At 42.8% G+C, this 19,922-nt stretch overlaps 3 protein-coding genes across 3 annotated transcripts; 1 reads left to right on the top strand and 2 right to left on the bottom strand.

Annotated features, from left to right (window-relative positions):
* Positions 1-5,396: 5,396 nt before the first annotated feature.
* gan (gigaxonin) lies at positions 5,397-13,569 on the bottom strand. The gene is made up of 13 exons (XM_079568222.1): positions 13,422-13,569; positions 12,735-12,931; positions 12,502-12,616; positions 11,988-12,338; positions 11,830-11,898; positions 10,739-10,890; positions 10,532-10,653; positions 10,345-10,457; positions 9,807-9,956; positions 9,549-9,685; positions 7,948-8,082; positions 7,604-7,713; positions 5,397-7,520 (listed from the first exon to the last, which is right to left on the bottom strand). The coding sequence occupies exons 2-13, from the start codon at positions 12,902-12,904 to the stop codon at positions 7,342-7,344; spliced, it is 1,803 nt and encodes a 600-aa protein (XP_079424348.1). The 5' UTR covers positions 12,905-12,931; positions 13,422-13,569; the 3' UTR covers positions 5,397-7,341.
* Positions 13,405-16,250, top strand: acd (ACD shelterin complex subunit and telomerase recruitment factor). Its single transcript, XM_079568223.1, has 3 exons — positions 13,405-13,518; positions 14,100-15,275; positions 15,588-16,250. Exons 2-3 carry the CDS (start codon positions 14,184-14,186, stop codon positions 16,158-16,160), a joined length of 1,665 nt encoding a protein of 554 aa, XP_079424349.1. The 5' UTR covers positions 13,405-13,518; positions 14,100-14,183; the 3' UTR covers positions 16,161-16,250.
* Positions 16,251-16,935: 685 nt separating this feature from the next.
* Positions 16,936-18,408, bottom strand: foxl1 (forkhead box L1). The gene has a single exon (XM_079567539.1). The coding sequence runs from the start codon at positions 17,936-17,938 to the stop codon at positions 17,219-17,221; it is 720 nt and encodes a 239-aa protein (XP_079423665.1). The 5' UTR covers positions 17,939-18,408; the 3' UTR covers positions 16,936-17,218.
* Between the last annotated feature and the right edge of the window lie 1,514 nt (positions 18,409-19,922).

The following is a 19,922-nucleotide window of genomic DNA, read 5'->3' as shown; positions in this document are numbered from 1 at the left end:
AGCGCCTTCCGTGGAAATGATGCAGCTGTGCACATCCCGCAAAGACAGCCTCAAAATCACCGGGAGAAAATCTCTAGGTTTTGATGGTGGGGAAAAACACACAGGCAAGATTTTATTTTAATATTTAGTTTTATAGTTTTAGATTATTTTTTTTATCCCGGCATGCTCAATGTGTCAGTCCCAAGCTCAGAGAAGAATTCTGACAAAAACAAATGTTGGTGAAATCAGCGCACACAGCCGTTCCCAACTTTTCAGGCCACGCCCCCCAAAAATCACTCAACCAAAAACTCAAATTTGGACCCCCTTCTGTAAAATGTAATTAGCATTTATAATAATTTAAGGTGCAAAATGTTTTTTTTAAATCCGGTTTGATGATGTCAACCCCTGGAACTGACACATGATTGTGGTGGGGTTGTTTGAGTGCTCGAATCGGGGCTATGTTGTTTGGGGCATTATGCCCGCCATGGCAAACAGGCACTAGGTGACAGGCCAGATTAAAAGCTGGACCCCTATGGATAGTAAAAAATGAAGGACCGTAAGGCGCCCGGCATGGCGCAGTCGGGGCCCTCCCCAGGAGCCAGGCCTGGGGCTGGAGCTCGTCCTCGTACACTTCTGGCTGATGGGACATGTCACTTCGCTGTGGGGGAAGGAGCTTGAGCTTGTGCGGGAGGTCGAGAGGTACCGGGCTACATACAGTCGGGCTCGCCTCTACGCACAGCTTGGGCTCCGGAACCCAACTCCTGGAGAGAGGCCAGACGCTCCACTTCTCTGGCTCACGGAGAGGCAGTGGGCTGGTTTAAGCTACACCCCACTTGTTGGAGTTCACCCTGGTGAACAATGGGGTTGTGTCCCTTTTCTTTCAGGATGATTGGGAGGAATGGCCTTTTTTGTTTTGTTATTGGACTTCTGTGCTAGCTACCGTTTGTCCGTAACAAACACCATGTTTGAGCACAAGGGTGTCCATAAGTGCACGTGGAACCAGGACACCCTAGACCAGAGGTCGATCATCAACCTTTGTAGTGGTATCATCAGACCTCTGGCCGTGTGTCTCAGACACTCGGGGCAGAGCTGTCAACTGACCACCACCTGGTGGTGAGTTGGATCCGCTGGCAGGGGAGGAAGTTGGTCAGCAGATCCCTCTGTCAGCAGGCCCTTTAACTCCCACCTCCGGATGTGCTTCTCCTAGATCCCAAGGGAGGTTGGAGACATGGAGTCCAAGCGGCCGCTCGTAGCTGTGGCTGTAAGGTCTCTGGTGCCTGTTACGGCAGCAATCCCCAAACCCAGTGGTGGCGGCCACAAGTAGGAGGGATGCCGTCAAGCTGAATGAGGTCTACCTGGCCTTGTTGGCTCCGGAGGCAGTTGACAGGTACCAGCAGGCCAAGCGTGCCGCAGCTCGTGCAGTTGCAGAGGCAAAAACTCGGGTCTGGGAGGAGTTCGGAGAGGCCATGGAGGAGGACTATGCTATCGGTCGGCCTCAAATAAATTTTGGAAGACCATCCGGCGCCTCAGGAGGGGGGAGCAGTGCTTCACCAACACTGTACAGTGTGGGTGGGAGCTGCTGACCTCGACTGGGGATGTTGACGGGCAGTGGAAAGAGCACTTCAAGGATCTCCTCAATCCCACGTCACGTCTTCCGATGAGGAAGCAGAGACTGAGGACTCGTCCATGAGATGAGATACATCCTGACTACTTTAAGTCTCTGAATGTTGTGGGACTGTCTTGGCTGACACGTCTCTGCAACATCACTTGGCGGTCGGGGACAGTGCTACTGGATTGGTAGACAGGGATGGTGGTCCCTCTGTTTAAGAAGGGGGGCAGGAGGATGTGTCCCAAGATTCCCAGCAGACTCATGGCAATAGTTGCTCAAAGAGCCCAGAGCAGTGACATCACATGACTTTCCAAATATCACAATTTCAGTTTATAAGTCATTTAGCTTTGGACAATTTTGAGCCATCCACTTCTTGTAAACATACAAACAAAACTTGAACATTGTCTGCCTGACTTCAAAGGCAGATACATTTGCAGGTCGTCTGAAAAGCAGTGAAAATAAATGTTATATTTTCTAAAAATTTACACAAGAGGCAACATATACACTGAGAACAATAAGGGGCCCAAAATGGAGCCCTGCAGCACCCCAGAGCTGAGTGGGGCAGCTCCAGAAGCGTAAGGACCAAGGTGGATGGCAAAAGATACATTTTCAAAGTAACATCCTCTTTGATGCCAATGTGATTTTTGAGGCATGAAAGCAAAATTTCATGGTTTACAATGTCAAATGCTGCCGTTAAGTCTAAAAGCACCAAAACAGTGGAGCAGCCTGAATAAACAGTTAAAAGAAGATCATCAAAAAAAAGTGCAGTCTTGGTGCTGTGGGGTCATTTAAAACCAGATTGATTTTTTTCTAAAATACTATTTTTTGATAAGAAAGGTAATTTAGAAATGGGTCTGTAGTTTGTTAGGACTTTGGACTGAGTCCAGGTTTTGCTTCTTAAACAGAGGCTGAACAACAGCATGCTTTAAGGCACTTGGAACACAATCTGATGTCAGCGAGGAATTTACGATCATCCCGACCATGCCCAAAGCATCTTTGAGCAATTTAGGAGGAAGGCAATCAAGTGGACAATTAGAGGTTCTAAATTTATGCGCAACATCGGACAGTTCGCTGAAGGACACAGGTTCAAAATGCTCAAAAGCCACAGAACACACAGAATTAACAGGGATCAACCACTTTGAAAGTAGAGGTTGTGTCCCGAATAGCAGACATCTTACCAACAAAAAATTGTACAACATTTTCACACAAAGAGGGAGCTAAGTCGGAGGGGTCAAAGCTCTCGATTTACCGGTCGATCTATGTTCCTACATTGGTCATGAGATCTGGATAATGACCGAAAGGACAATATGGCAGATATCGCAGCTGAAATGAGTTTCCTTCGCAGGGTGGCTGGGCGCACCATTATTTTGATATTTTGCTTAATTTCACTAAAATAAACAAGCCCCCCCCCCCCAAACGTTGTTGCTTTTACCTACATTTTTCAATTTCTAGAATGTTTTCAAGAATGTTTTCAGATGAACAAACATGGAAAAACATGGAAAAGCGGTTGAGATTCTTGTCCAAAGCTATTTTGAGTCTTCATATGGGATGATTCAAGTTAGAAATTACCTGAATATGTCACTGTATAGCTGTATCTCTCTTGGGCCCACTGCCATAGCACCTTTTTCCATGACATGGTCTGCAGCCATGCACCAAGAGAGTCACTTCTGAGGCAAGACACAGCCTGCAGATTTTCTTAGAACACTCATCTAGTCAGCAGGAAAAGGCACAAATGGGGGAAGCGCTGTTATGCAGTAACTTCACACATACGTATGAGCAAATGCAAGGAGGTAATTTGGAGAAAAATGCTGCAATAGCACCTATATAATTAGAATTAGAATGTACATATGATGGTCATTTCTGGTGTTTTTAATATGAATATTTCCAGGGGAAAAAAACTCTGAAAAGGATTAATGTTTAACTTTTTCCCAGTATGCTGCTCTATATAACAAATGTTTTGAAGTAGACCGTTTTAACATAACTAGAGTTCAGACAACTGAGAGCCAACACAGACTATTCCTCTTAAGTTGCTTCTCGTTTTGTTTAAAAATTGAATCGGTAAAGTGTGAACTTGATATGTGTGGTTAAAGTCTATGGTCAAAACAGCAGGCCGGGTATGCTCTCTGCTGTGATGGGCACAGTGTGAGGCTCTGTAAACATGTGCTGGACTCAGTGAGCAGCCACACTCACCTAACTGTGCTAACGTAGCATGATGAGTGTAGTTCCTTCAGAATAACTCTGCTCACATGTCCAGTCTACAGACCACAGCTGACCACTGTCACATGACTCCGGCATAGGAAGGCCGCACTCAAGCTAGTACAAACTGCAATCACAAAAAACCTTAGCATTAGTCAATTTAAAAGGTATATACAATTTTTATTTTTTCATTATATTTAAAAGAAGAGAATATGTTCGGTTCAGGACGTCAGAAGTTTATAATATAGCATTATCAGTCAGCCAATTAAAAAAATGTATTTAAGTAATTCAGGGGCAGGGTTTCACTTCTCACAAGTTCACCCTACTCCCCTTTGAACATGTGCCAAATTTGTTTTATACTTTTGTATGTACCTGTGATTTTAAAAGTTGCTGCACATGATTCAAAATAAACAAAATGGAAAAACCTCTTAACCTCTGCTTTAACCAAACACATTTTTCTTCAGCTTTACCCAAATCTAAAGCTTCCTGACCTGAAAGCTCAGTCTATAAGCCAGGGTAACACCTCATTTGGACTATCAAACTCATCTCAGCTCCTTGTTGCATTTTCATCACATTTTTTGTGGCGTTTTTGTCACATTCTCATTGCTTTTTTGTAGCGTTTTGGCTGCATTTCATTTTTTGTGTGATAAAGCTACAAAAATGTGATGAAAGCACGACAAATGAAGCGTTACACCGGACTATAGGCTGTCAGCTCCAGTCATGAAGGTTTTAGATTTGGGAAAAGCTGGGGAAAATGTGCTCAGTTAAGGCGGGGGTTAAGCGGTTAAGAACATAATTTCTAATAGCTTCTGACCCAAACGTTTACAAATACCATGCCAACACATCAGCAGCAGATGTGAGCAGTCAGACAAGTTTATTGAATACAACATATTTAGTTCAACAGACTATGTCCAATTTGTGGAGGGTCTACCCCCACTCACTGAGCTCTCAGCGGTCACAGGACACAGATTAGCTCCATTCTGCAACTGTCACGAGAGCAGGTCACCGACTGTATCCCCGCTGCCTGGACCTATTTAACAGGCCTAGTGCATGTTTAGACAAGATGTCTGGAAAACACTGGGAGTCATCTGTGTCTCATACATAAGAAGCTTCACACTATTGTGTAAAACTATGGGAAAAGATTAACTCAAATTAATCGGAATTTTGTGTCTAATGATGAGGCAATATTGTTTATCCTAAATACACTTTCGTTTTTGTTTTTCCATCCTTTTCCGATTCTTTCATGATTTATCCAACTCTAAGTTACAGTAGAGATTGTTTTCAAATGGCTGGAAAACAGTCAAGACCTGATGCTCATGTACCTCTATTCAGTCATGCTGATTGGAGTTTATAGTTATAGACCAGTAATTAGTGTGTCTATATAGCCAAGAATAAACCTAATCCTGATGTTTAACACTGTTTGGTGTGGAAAGTTGTGGCTATAGAAGTGATGTATAACATAGGTAACAGTTAACTTTATTCAGTGTAGTCTAGGGTTAAGTCTAAACCAGCCTCTCAGAAGCCAATCCAAACACTACCGATTTAAAATGAATCAGACAATATATCCCAATAGGTGCTTTATTGCTCATGACGTGAGTTGATGACACATGAATGACGTTTACAAGAGTTGCTCATGTTGGAGTTACTAAAGCAGTGAACCATTTCACTCCAGTCTTTCACAACTCAGCAGTGGAAACAATGCACACACAGGGAAACCGATAGTAAAATATATGATTACATTAACAGAATGTTCAGATGAGAAGCTTGGTCTGTCAAGCCACACAAACCTTTTGGATAAAAACCGTCACAGAGCACGTCATTACACCTAATTGTAATAGAGCATCAACAAACCAATATTTCTGCTTGAATATCTAGAGAAATCCAACTATAATGTTCCCAAAACCCTTGTCCAGCATCACCTTGTTTCATAAATGGATCATCTTTATGGTCACCTTAAGTTTTGTACACAAATGAAACATGAACAATGAGTCATTAGTGAAGCCTTTCAGAGTCTTGTTAATTAAACCCATACTGAGAGGTACAATCATTATTATGGATGCAAGGAGAAAAGTGTAGTGAACTAAACAAACAGGATCAGGATCTGCCATTACTTGCACTTACATGTGATTAATAATTTGAGCTGTCAGCAAAGCTTGAGAGTGGCTTGCCCCTAGCAGTAACACTAGTATCTGACATCGATGATGAAACAACTCAGTGCTGCTTTCGGAGAATGATAGGGTGTGAACCTGACGACGGACAGCAGCAGCTGCGCAGTGGAACAAATGGGGGTCAATGGCTGCCAAAAGTGTTCTGACTGGAAAGCAGGGTCATAGGTTACAGGCAGCCAAACATCCCTCAGAAGTGACACACATGGGGGTCTATTTCTGAACTCCCAGACAGCTCAGTAAATGATAAAAGCCATTATCAAGTGCTTGCTGGTGTCCACTGATCACACAGCGCGTGGGAAAGTAAGGTGCACAGGAGATGCTACATTAATAAGGCTGTACATTCTTCGGCTTGTTGTGAATTTAAAGAGATTGTAATCTCTTCTGTGCAAATTATGCAAGTGTCAAATAAAAATAAAAAGCCGTGACACAAAAAGGCAGCATAGCTCACCAGTCATTGTGTGTAGCCATTGAGTTTTAGGAGGCAGTGGTTTGCAGTCTTACAAACACACAGTTAGCAATGATGAGTTGTTTTGTATTTAGGCAAGTGATTTTGCAAGGCAATTTTATTGTTGCATGAATACTGACAAGAGGCACACTGACCATATCAAATATCCCTGATCCATTTGCAAAAGGATCAGGGATATTTGATATGGATCGTGATCCACGGTACGTTTTGCATATCACACCCAGTACACAGGCTAACTGCTTTGTGCAAAAAATCGAGTGACAGCAAACTGTGCCATTATAAACATTACTCTGCTTTGCCTGTGCTGTGCCATCACCACGTAATCCATTGCTAAGCTGCATAATGTGGTCATGGCACAGCCAGAGGCTAATGAGGATAGTCAGTTATTTCTTAGTACTAGAATGGCTAGAACAAATATTACAAAAACAGCTATTGACAATAATAGTGCTATATCATGCTATAATAGACCGAAACATGGTATTGGCATGGTGGGTTTAAAATTCCATTGCAACAGAAGTCGAACAGTGCCTGCACTGTGCTCATGATTTGGCATTGGTGATAGCATACATAGCACTGTCCGAAGATGCTTCTCTTTCAGCCAGCTTGTAATGACAGGAGCTGTTAGCCAAGGGGTTGTGTCATCACATTAAAAATACTGTTAAAATAAATGGTCTTAAAACCCTATGTCTTGTCAATGAGATCCATTTGAAAACTGACAGCAGTAATTCTGTTTCAAGTATGAAGAGTAAACAGTAAAAAAAAAGAAATAAAAAAAGATCACCAGATGAAAAAAATGCTGAAAAATTCTGAGTGCTCAAACCCCACCACCATAAATGACAGAGCATATTCAAATACACATTAAAATTTGTTAAACTAGGTTTAAAATGTTCTTTGGCCAAACCCAAACCTGCCCAGTTCCTCAGTCAGCGGCCCACTCTGATGCGGAACATGCCCTGATTCAGCTGCAGCCGGAACAGTTTACAGTTTGCAAAGCGCAGAGCGGTGCATGTGGTTTTGGACAGGTCAGTGGGCAACATGGGTTTGGTCCGGTGCCAGGTCCCAGTGCTGCGTCGAAACTCACGGATGTAGTCAAAACTATTACCTGTACACAAATGCGTAAGTTTAGTTAATAGTTAATGCAAAGGTTTAAAACTGGGCTTCTGGAATGTGAATTCTAGAGCTCACCAGTGTCCAGATCTCCAACCACGTAGATGTTGGGCCCGACAGGAACAGCTCCGTACACGAATGAAGAGCTGGTTTGGATGCACAGGCTCTGGTCATCCAGCAACATCCATCTGAAACACAAGGTCAACACCCGGTTAAGGAAACGACTTACACGTGGAGAATTGTTAATTTGCTGTGGTCATGTGGCGTTTCAAAATGTTTTCATATGTCTGAAAATGTTATCATGAGCAACACCAACAAGAAATCGGTCAGGTTAAAATAGAAATAAATGACAGAAGAGGAGCACAGTTAAATAGAAGCACTGGATACAATGAGTTAAGATTTTTGCAACTGTAAAGCAGCACCTCCTCAGCTCGTCATGGTAAAATTCGGATTTGCAGGTCATCATCTGTCGCTGCTCTGCGTTCTCGTTCTCTTTACTCCTGACGCCTCCAAACACGTACAGCTCCTGTCCAATGCCACACGCCACCGACCCAAACCTGGCAACAGAGAGGAAAAAAAAACACTTAAGTTTAGAGAACAAAACAAGTTTCAGTTAAGTGACAGAACATGAGATAGAAAGCAAATTTTATGATGTGACTGGACTCATTTGAATCATGTAAATGCAACATATTTTTGTACGACACATTTCCGTGTACTATTCTGCAACAATTCTATGCTTGATTCTTCTATTTCTTACTTGTTTTTGTTATGTATTTATTTATTTTGTTTTGTTCTCTGTTGTTATACTGTATTTCTCCATGCTCCTCACCGAGGATGTTTTGTTTCTCTTCTCCTCTGCCCTTGTAACATATATAATTTCAACAATAAAAAAAGGAACACTAAAAACTCCAACTTTATCTGAATCAATAAAACCGGGTTTACACTGAATTTGAATAATATAGGTCACCATTTTTCCAGACAAAATTTATATATTTTTATACCTAAAGTTATCCTTCATTGTGTATGGAAAAACAGTTTGATATTCAATCTCTGACAAGCATGTCTAAAGAAACTCCAGAGTAAATGTAACATGTGCGATCAGATGTTTAAAAAGAGCCTTGCAGTCGGCTTTACTTTGGTTGACTGATGCATTTAAATCAATACAATTTCATTTAAATGCATCAATCAACCAAAATAAACAAACCATTCACTCATTCACTCACTATAATGGGATAAAGAGGCTAAAGTCCCGATGGATCTGGAAGTAGAGTGATCACTTAGCAATCCCAATGTCGACACGTTTTATTCAGGTTTATCATAAAAAGTGTAGTTCCTTTTATAGGGGGAGAGACACTTTGAGATGGTTGATGGAAACAAAGCTTGTAGAAGAGAAACAAACTAAAATAAAAGTGAATGAATCATCAAAGAAGTAATTGCAGTACGTCCGTCATTGAGGAAGTAAACAGCGTGAGTTGCCGCAGTAACTGACTCAGGGTTGTGGTTAACTCCCACTTTGTGAAACTGAAAACTCTTGAGTTGACCTCTTCTCAGACCCTACAGACCCTCAATTTGGACTAAACCTGCTTTGGGAACAGAACCATGGCAGTTCTAATTTTAACCATAGCCTCTTTACAATTAGTTCCTGGGATAAGATTCAGCAACAACAGGATTTTAAATAGAGAAAATGCAGAAATGGCAATGTCAAAGAAAACAATAAATAATGTGCAGAGATTGTGCTGCTATAAGAACTGCATAAGCTTACCAACTACTATATAAAGCTATTATCTAGAAAGCTTCTTTTACAGTGCAGTCCAAAATGGTAAATCTGGAAAAGGGTTATTTTGAAATGATTCTCTTCCCGTCTCCCTCCAGGCTGGGCTCACTGTCACTAAAGAAGACGTCCGTGCGACTAAAGTATGCGTGTGAGGAGACAGAAACTAGACTAGTTCCTGTGGTGAAATCTATCACGCTTAAAAGAGGCCTGAAGCAACAATGTGAAGTCCACAAAGCAAACTGAAAATACCTTCTCTCCTTCAGGGGACACAGGCCCGTCCACTGCTGGGTCTTTGGGTCAAAGCACTCCACAGAATCAAACAGTTTGCCATAGGAGCCCCCTCCCATGGCGTAGATCTTCTTATTCATTGCAGCATAACAGCCGATCTGAAGGACCACGTACACAAACGATCAGTACAACAAAAACCTCAATCTCAAAAGTCTTAGTTCTTCTTAATGTTGTCTTAAGACCACTTTATGGACCCCTAAAAGACGGAGCAGACGGTACCTTCCGGACCATAGTCATGTCGGTCTGTGTTCTCCACGTGTTGAAGTGAGGGTCAAACACTTCCACAGAGACCAGCTCCACCACCTCATTCTCTCCTCCCAGAACATAAACGAGGCCGTCCAGCTCCACAATCCCAAAGTTCTGCCGGGCCTGACACATGAGCCAAGATTACTGACATTTCACAGCAACTTTGACTTAAATTTGTAAAATGACTCTGGGACTTCTTCTTTTTATTACTTTTTGTAGGTTTACTCAAACAAACCTAATCTGCAGAGTATTGTTTTGCTTTAGTCCTAATCAGTTTGATAAAAAAAATCTAGCCCCTGTGAAAAATAGGACAGGGGCTAGTCATGCCATTAGCGTTTAAGTAGCAGTAGTGACATCTAGTGGTAAGACATGACACGGACAAGCACCCGTCTTTCTAACACAGAATCTTCAATACATAAAATAAAAAAATTAGATCATGAAAATCTGACACAGGACAACAGTTACATCACCTAGACCCACAAAGAATCACTATAGAAATATATGGCAATACCTGCAGCATTGACGGTATGGGAGTCCAGCTGTTGGTATCAGGGTCATATTTCTCTGCACTGTCCAGTATGATGTTGTGTTCGTCTGTCCCACCCATCACAAAAAGAAAGCCCTCTGAAAACACCCCAAATTATTAGTTTCAAATGACTGATAAATGTGTCAATAGTGACATAACCCTGGGTACTGACCCGTAGTCACCATCCCGTGTCCCAGTCGGGGCGAGCTCATAGGCTGTAGCTCTATCCAGGACTGTCTGTTAGTATCGTAGAGAGGGCACATGCAGCGGGCCACAGCAGTCGGCTTCCTGGTTCTAAACAGGGCATTTACAGGGCAGTATAGTTATTGATGACAAACGTAAGCTGAAGTGTGTTAGGTTGCATGGAAAAGTTACTTACTTCCGATCTTCTCCTCCCGCAACAACGATGCACTCAGAATAGCCCCGAGGTTTAAATGATGCCAGCAATGCCTCGCCTTGCAGCTGCCCAGCCCCCATTACAGACTGACAGTGGTCTCGAACCACCTCCCTCATCAGAGGCTCACCCAGGGCCTGGAGACAGACCAGACCACCAAACACATTGGGCCTCATTCATGAACTTCTTATAATCCGTACTATGGAGGCATTGTCAGAAAACGGCACCAGATTCATTCTTAAGAAGGGAAAATCACTTGTATCTGTGTTCTGATGTTGGTGTACGCCAACTAGGAAGCGCCTGCGTGTTAGGACTAATTAGCAAATGTCACCGCCTATCTTTCACCATAAGTGCCGTGTGCAACAGGTAGTGTTCAAATCCAAACTAATAACAAAGAAACCCCCCAAAGAAAAAAAGAAGTAATTCAGCCCGCACTCAAAAGCATCCACCCAAATCTTTGGGCACGCAAATTTGCCCTCATTACAAAATGATGTAAAAGATAACATGTACATCACAATGTATTTTCCTTCTTTTCTCACAAGCGAGCGCGGGTCAGCCCCTTATACTCGGGGCAGCGGTGTGACGTTCTGCCCGCGTAGCTCAACGCACTGCACTGACTTATCAAATAACGTCAATGCAGTACGCATTTAGTGTTAGTCATAAGGGGCGGCATTTATACATTTTTGCAGTAATACATTTGTACCTTACTTGCCATTAATAAAACAACAAATAATATTACTTCTGAATAAACAGGGTATATGTAATTTATTACAATTATATTGACATGTTTCCTAGAATACATTAATACGACATTTAATATGTACAATATATAACTTTTGGGTTCCATCAGGAGCGTGATCGTGAACTGAACTACAGATTTCTTTGTGCGCAAGAGTTCTCCTGACTTTGCTGAACATTTTCAGCAAAGTTTTTGTGAATGCCAAAAATGTTCCTAATTAGGCGCTAAGAACAAATTTGTGCATAAGAAAGTGTCGTGACTGAGGCGCATTGAGTCTATGAGTTCAAGTTGAGTCATTTCACTATATTTGGCACCACAATATAGTAGTTTGCCATACCTGTTCTCTGAGGTAGCTTAGGTCGAGGCCCTGCAGCCACACAGATGACATCACCTCCCTCATGAACACCTGCATTTCACATAATAGTTTATGAAGCGATTTTCTGAACATTTGTCGTTAGTAGTGCATTAATGCAATGACCAAAAGGCCCGACTCACCCTGCGATCCTCAGGGTCATGAGCAAACCACCGCACCGCCGCCTCCAGCACATACTTCTCATTGCCCACATTCAATTTCTCCATAGAGAAGATCTCACAGAGCCGGTCATGAGGCAGCTCCCTGAACTCCTCTGTGATAGCCACGTCTCTAAAGTGTGTCTGCAAAAACTCTGTGGCGGCGTAATGGACATGGTGGAGGCAGTAATGAAGGGAGAACAGACGGATACCAATGCAATTCTCAGCAGCAATGCAGCTCTCCAAGAACTGGCAGCACAACAACTTCAGGTCAGTCATGAGCAGCAGGTCTGAAGCCTGCACCATGTCCTGGACCATCTCCTCACTCAGGGTGATCTGGAAACAAGCAAATACAGCCTTAAGCTTGTGATCTTCCAAGCAGCGGACAAAACAATTAAGAATGTTTTGTAACCTAATAATTAAGACGATATATATATATAATACATTTTAACTTTGCATATGTCACTCTAAACCAAATCCACTGAAACTTCGCTCTTACTTCACCACTGAAAATGTAGTCCAGGATCTGTTTCATGGTTTCCATAGAGATGCCCTGCAGTTCAATTCTGTACATAGACCCATCTTCCTTTGGAGGATTGTAGTTCAACTTGGTCCTAGCAAGAAGAGCAAAACACAAGTAGGACAAGGATGGCAGAGAGACCATGCCACGCCCATTTTGCACCCACACTACAAATACTGTATAAACCAACCACACAGATTGTAGTCTCTGACCTTATGTAGGGGCTAGCCGCTGCCAGAATATTCTTTTGAATGGGAAGCTCCTCTCCATCCACCACAAGGAGGGCATCGTGGAAACTATGTTCTTGCCAGAAGGAACGCAGTGCCCTAAGAAGTTTCTGGGAATGCTGTGGATCTGACACTTTTGAACCCATGTCGGGCATGTCTGGAACTGTGCCTGGGGTAAAAATCTGCATGGGAAAAATTTCACACTTAGGATTTCACAGACAGGATTGTAGTATTAATGAAAAACAAATGGCAGCTAAATACAAAAACATAAAGCATATACACAATGTATGAGTAAAGACATGGGTACTTTCAAAGTTTCAATGCGCATTTATGAATTTGGAGCAGAACCACAACAACAACAACACATTAAGGATTTCATAGAAGAGTGGGGCGTTTAAAGACCAGCATATTCAGTACTGGTTACAGCCAAGTTTACAACTACAGTCATTCCAACTTAGCCAGCCAAACTACTTGAAACAACCACTGATGTTTTGATGCAACGCACGCAAAGGAGTTACTAGTAAGTAGGCAGTAGCTAGCCTTTGCTAAACATGTATTCATTTATAGCAAAGGCTGGCTACTGCCAACACTGAGCAGCAATGCATGGCACCGAATGTCAGCGTTCCCATTTCTTTTAAGCTTTGGATCTGGTATTCTTATAATCAGCCTTACCGTGAAGAAATTGACCTGTTTTGGTCACACGCAGTGCGGCGCTAGCATGACATGAATCTCTCCAGGCAAGAATGTTGGAAGAGGGCGTGAAGAACAGGTATTGTGTTGCATTTATGGTTTACAGAAATGTGGGATGTAAACTTAGGAGGAAAAAATGAGACAAGAACCTCAAAATAATATTTTGGGGGGTATGTACTATTATGAAAGAAAGTAAATAACACAGTCTTCGAAGTCTGTGTCAATAGGAAATAACGCGGTGGAAGATAATAATAACATTTTCACAAGCGAAATGTTAAACCGGAAATTAGCATTTCACAGCTGCACCAAAATAGTTATCTTCAAAATAAAATTATATTTACAACATGAATGGAATCTTTAAGTTAAAGCATTTATTATTAAGCATTTTAACCGTCTTGTGTGAGGCTTTCATTACTTTGTGCTCCGAGGCACTAGTTTTTCGTATTTCCTTTAGTTTTGCAGGTGTGCAAACACAATGTTAGCTTTTATTATGAAACCAAAATCAGATTCCCGTTTCAAATTTTGCTTCTGCTCTTCTGCGATTATGGACATGGTCATAGATATAAATTACGGAATTAAATGAACTTTGAAGCCTGCGTAAAAAAAAAATTGTCACAACAAAAACAACAAAACTTTAATCTGTTTTTTTTGCGTTTTAAGTGGAACTGGGCGGAAGTACTTCTGATTTTGACGGATTAAAACAGGGAACGGACCATTTGAAAAACCAAACATCGAGCGGATGAAATGCCAGTCCGGAGAGGATTAACACCGTGGATTGAGAAATTGATCGAGAGCTATGACGGAGATGAAGGTATCCGCACTGCAGGGCTCCAGGCACACGTGGTTGGGGTTGGTCGCATGTCGCAGTCACAAGCTCTGGACTCGGACGGTCCCACCGGGCTGCTCTATCTTTCTGATGAGCATGTCCAGATTAAAGCTGTCCTCACCACTACAGCCTGGGAGGGACTGCAGGACGACGAGGACCTGGAGTGCTTCAGTAGTCTAGTGGACCACAGCGTGTGCATTACGGACTACAGGTTGCTCTTCCACTGCTCCTCGGAGCAGAGCCGGAGTTGTTTTTATCTATCAGTGGGCAAGCTGGGGACGAGGGCAGTAGTGGGGATCAAAAATATCACGCCTTGCTGCACAAGTCTGCCCTCTGTCCGGAACAAGATCTGTCAGACATGGCGCGTTATGTTGGGTCAGCAGGATACCCAGAAGAGTCAGAGTGGGTTCAACCTCACAGAACTGCTGGGGGAATGGCAGCAGGACTGTTTGCAGACTGAACTGGAGCACGTTCAAAAACTCCTTACCCAACATCTCTCCACCTCCACAATGAACCCCTCTGCCACCCTGCCTGATACTTGCACTGTCACCAGATGGGGCATGGACATGGTCCGTTATAAGGGGAGCAAGAGCTTTGCTGTACCAGTACAATCTCTACTGATCCCAGACACTCTGAGGCCTTTAAATGCACAACCTCAGACCGGCTCAGAGAATGTGGGGCCTTCAGAGATGGAGATATCAGAAACATCCCCTGAGTCCACAGACCCGCTCGTGTCTTTATCAGAAGGCACCACCAAACCACAGAGTGCCAGTGAGGACACGGTCAGTGTTCTGGGGGATGGACCTGTTGTACCGAGTAGTTCTGGCACAAGTCCTGTGTCTAACCCATGGGACATGTGTCCTCCTCCCAGCAACACTTCATCCACTAAGTCCAGCCCACAAGCATCGCCAGTACTAAACAGCCCTATCTTCACTGAATCATCAGCAAACCTCTGCCCAGTGGACACCAGCACACAGATAAACGCTCTCTCAAAAGAGACTCAGAGAGAGGTGAGTTGAAATCTCCAAATAATGTAACATCTCACAGTATCATGCAGAAATATATTTTTTAAAATCAAGATTTTGAAGTAAACAGATGTTTTATTAACAGTCCATGTTTGTTGCAAGAAAAAATTACATTTAACACCATTCAAAGATTACATTGTACATTTTATTTCTATAAACAACAAGCAAATGTGAAAATTTGAAATGAAAAAAAAAAAAGAACATTTACAAGTCTGTTTTTTTTTCTCAATGTCTAGTAGTGATTGACGTGATGACTATTTCTTTATTTTGTCCCCTTCCTCTATCCTGTCTATCTAGCCCCTAACAGAGCCCAGCTTGTTCCCACCTTACCAGAGACCTCCCGCCTTAGCACCACCCTCCTCTTCAATCTCCTCAAGAGAATCTACAAATGCACTGTCCTGCATGTCTGAAGCTGCGGACCCCAACTCCTCGACCTTTACACAGAAAACAGAAAACAAGCAGCTCGGCCAAATGTGTAGAGGATCTTTGAGGAAGAGAGGTGCTTCTCCCCCTGAAGATGTGATGGAGACTTTGGAGAAGGATGCGGAGGAACGGGTCGGCAGTAGCCCTCCCTCGTGGATGTTTGACTCCCTCATTGGCTCCACATCTGAGCAGAGCATCTCTCAGTCCCAAGTTCCTCCTGGTGGGCAGCTCTCAGTGGTTCGCCCCTGTGTCCACGGTGACGGAAAACCATTCGCCTACAGCTACCAGGTCAACGGTCAGGAACTGCAGCACTTCAGCCGTTTCACTGTGAGGCAGGATCTGCTGCAGTGGGCAGTCCAGTATCTGCTGAGGCCTGAGCACAGCAACCAGAGCAGTGCGGGCGCCACTGCTCCTCAGGCTGAAGACGGTCACATCATCACTTCTTAGTGCATCTGTAGTTTTCAGATTTGTTATATTGATGATTTTATTGCTTTTAATACACAGCCCTTTCTGTTCATTTACAGTGGTAAACTTATCAAGTAAAGTAAAGCAAAAAATGATATATTACTCAGTTGCCTCAATTACTCATATTTTAGTATGAAGTATCAGGGTGTACAATGTATCATCACATTCACAATAGTCCCTCTTCCTGATTAGAGCACAATATAATATTACATTACAACAGCATCAGCAGAGTTTATTTTCAGACGGAGGGATTTGGATGTTTCAATGTAGAACGGTTCATGCCTTACGATGCTTTGGTGACTAAAAATGTTCATGTTTTGCTTAGTTTTCAGATCAGTATGATGAAGATTTTAACTTAATGGAAGAACGTTTTATTGTCTTGTACATGCATGTTAAAATATTTCTATGACATTTACTTTTTTTTTAAAGTTTGTATTAAAATACTGATGGTTCAAAGCAATCTTTACAATGCATTGCAGCTCGACAGATCTTTTTTAATCAGTTCATTTGTGTTCAGACAGTACATATTTTCCTTTATAACAGTGTTCACCCGCGGAAGGACAGGAGTTTATAATATTTTTTTCTTTAGCCGCAAGGGGTCCTCAAAGACGATGCTCGCTCTGAAGCATAGACTGCATCTCAAGTGTGAAGTTGAAAAGGATATTATTTGTGTGTCATTCCAAATAAAGCGACATTATCTCCAGAGAAAGTTAACCTTCAAATCCAATAAAGAGAATTATAGAAGCTCATCAATAAAAATGCACAACTAGGCTATACTTTACAATTTATACCAAACAACATTTTATTTAGTAATATTTTAAGAGATAAACTGTCGCTTTGTCTTCATTGTACATAGTTTATTTTGTCCACTTTATAAAGTTCTTTGTAACATTGGCATCATATTATAAATGATCCAATTCAATTAGAACTTCCCCGAATAGCAGATTCATCTTCATGTGCGCACAGTCTCATTCCTACGGTCCAGCAAAGTGAGCAAACAGGCTAAAAGTCTCCAAGGCACGGCCTGTAACACATCCACGTCAGTGTAGCTGAGCGGACGTGGGAAAGGTCAGGGGCAGGTAGGAGAGAGGGAATCCCACCTGGTACAGGGACTGTCTCGACCCCACGACCACCGCCGAGCTGAGCGTGCACGTGTCCGCTGCTCCCTGGACACGGGTCCGTGCGTTCACATCTCTCTTGAGGATACTTTCGATGCTGAAGCACTTGGACTTGTCCGTACTCGGGACGTCCCGCTGCGTTGTCTGTGTGCTGTCTGTGTGCGACGCTTCGTGAGATCGTGCTCCTTGAGCTGCGGGACCTTTGAGTCTCAGCGCAGGTTTGTGCGCACCGCTTTTGGCTTTCCTTTTGCGGCGGCGGTAGTTGCCATGCTCAAACATGTCTGTACACGACTCGTCTAGGGTCCAGTAGCTTCCCTTACCAGGACGGCCCTTCTCCCGCGGGACTTTGATGAAGCAGTCGTTGAGGCTCAGGTTGTGGCGGATGGAGTTCTGCCAGCCCTGCTTGTTGTCGTGGTAGAAGGGGAAGCGCTCCATGATGAACTGGTAGATGCTGCTGAGCGTGGCGCGCTGCTGGGGCGCGCTCTTGATGGCCATGGCAATCAGTGCGATGTAGCTGTAAGGGGGTTTCTGAGGAGGTTCCCGGGGTGAGGTCATGAGGCCCAGTGCGTCTCCTGTACTGTACAGGCACAGCAGCGGGGGCCCGGGAAGCGCCAGCGCAGAGGGCCCGCGGAACAGTGCCATGGCTTTCCTCGCTCTGAGTGCGCACGGGATCTTAATAATTGTTGTAAGCTTGTGTTGTTGACTTAACGCGGGGAAATAAATGGTCCATCATAAACAGCTGTGTTCCCAGCCCACCCACATTCATTACACTTTCATTCCCCTTCGTGGCCAATGAGAGCTGCTGTTTACAGAATTAGCTCTTGATAAGTCGCCCACCCAGCGAGAATCAAGCTGTGTTTATTTGGAAACATTTCCGGGCACCCAATACATAAACGCACTGATGTGCTGTTTGAAATCTTACGTCCAGCCCTGACGCTCTCTCACAGAGCACACACCCAAACGCACACATTCAAAACAAGCAAACACGCTGCAGTCGTCTCGGGGGCTGGCGTGGCCTCCCTCAAATCAAAACAAAGCGTAGAAAAAGGAAAAGGAAACAAACGGGTTCTTTTGACTGGTGGTGTCATAACTGCATATAAAAAGACACAACGTAGTCTATGGCATGTGAAGATTTTAGTCTGTCTAGGCTAATAAAAGATTGTAGATAAAAATACTGCCCATAGCAGTCACACCAGGCCCTTCAGATCTCCTTGGGACATTAGAACAGAGGCAAAAAACATATAGCCCCCCCTGCCCCCAAACATACAGCAATGATGATATAATTGGGACTTCTTTTCCCAATTATATCATCATTTATTTGTCATGTTCAAAAGACTAATACCAGTGAAAAAATAAGCAAAGGGCCATAGCTTTAACTTAAGTTTTCGGCTGTACTTTATTTCACACAAATATTGGTGAAATGGAATTGATCCATTGCGCTGAGTATGAAACTATCATTTATTAAAGATTCAGACATTTATTCCCAGAGAAATCATCGGCTGCAGGACTAATAACAGGTGGTCAGGGAGTTGATCAAAGCCAAAGACCTCATTCCGTTGAAAAGTACCTTGTTAAAATGTGACGTTGAAATGAATGCTTTATTTTGTGTTTTAAAAACCGGGTTTGCCGAAACGGACTTCAAATGTCAGTCTTATACGCTCTCACTGTATTTCCTTACAAGGACAACGCGCAGACAGTATTATTTGTAGACGTGGGCTTGATGCTTTATGTTATGTATTTTCCTGTTTATAGGTCAGAGGAGGATTATAACAACTTTACAAGTGCACACAGCTGGGCCCTGCTTACATTTGGACTTTGGGCCTTTTTGTGGATAAACTGTCCTCTGTTTCTCTTTCTCAGACAGTGATTCATTGGGAAATAAAAGTATGCCAACACACAAGAGAGATCTAAACAGTAAAGTACATCAAAGGTCACTGTAAGATTCCTAAAGTATTACATTTGCAAAAACTACTTTGGAAAAACAAACAAACAAACAAACAAACAAACACTTAAACAAGACAAAAAATGTGTTTATATAGTATCACAAAAATGAATTACGTGATTCAAATATCTTAGTCTGATTCTTTTTGGTTAAACATGTGCTGCACTGTGTTTATAATGTACTACATCTTCAAGAACACGATTCTCCCGTCAGTTTCTAATGATATAAAAGTAGAAGCTACATGCTACGGTATGTATGAAGATAAAGCTTGAGTTTTGCTTTATATTTGAGCAGTATAAAACCTCTCTCATTCTAGAATATATGAGAGACATCAGGGGAGCACCTGGTTGGTTTGGATTTCAAACTCATCTTTTTGACATATGGGCACAGTACTTGTTTAGGAAATACAATTTTCTAATACAGCTTACAGCTCTCTTTCCCCTGACTTCCCGTTCTATTATGATGCTTAAAACAAACCCCCCTAAACTTTTAAAGTCTTGTTTTTTGGTGCAGCTAGGTGTGTTTTCCTACAGCCCACTTATGAGTACTTGGAGTGTGTATTTTGCACATTGTTTAGCTGAAGGAGAACACGTGAATGGTAACATGGTAAATGGTCCATATTTACATAGGGCTTTTCCCCCAACAGGCACTCAATATAAATGGGCTGATGATGATTACTAATGA

The sequence above is a fragment of the Gobius niger genome (genome assembly GCF_951799975.1).
Source record: "Gobius niger genome assembly, chromosome: 12".
Taxonomy (NCBI): Eukaryota; Metazoa; Chordata; class Actinopteri; order Gobiiformes; family Gobiidae; genus Gobius; species Gobius niger.
This window is presented reverse-complemented; position numbering and strand designations above follow the sequence as displayed.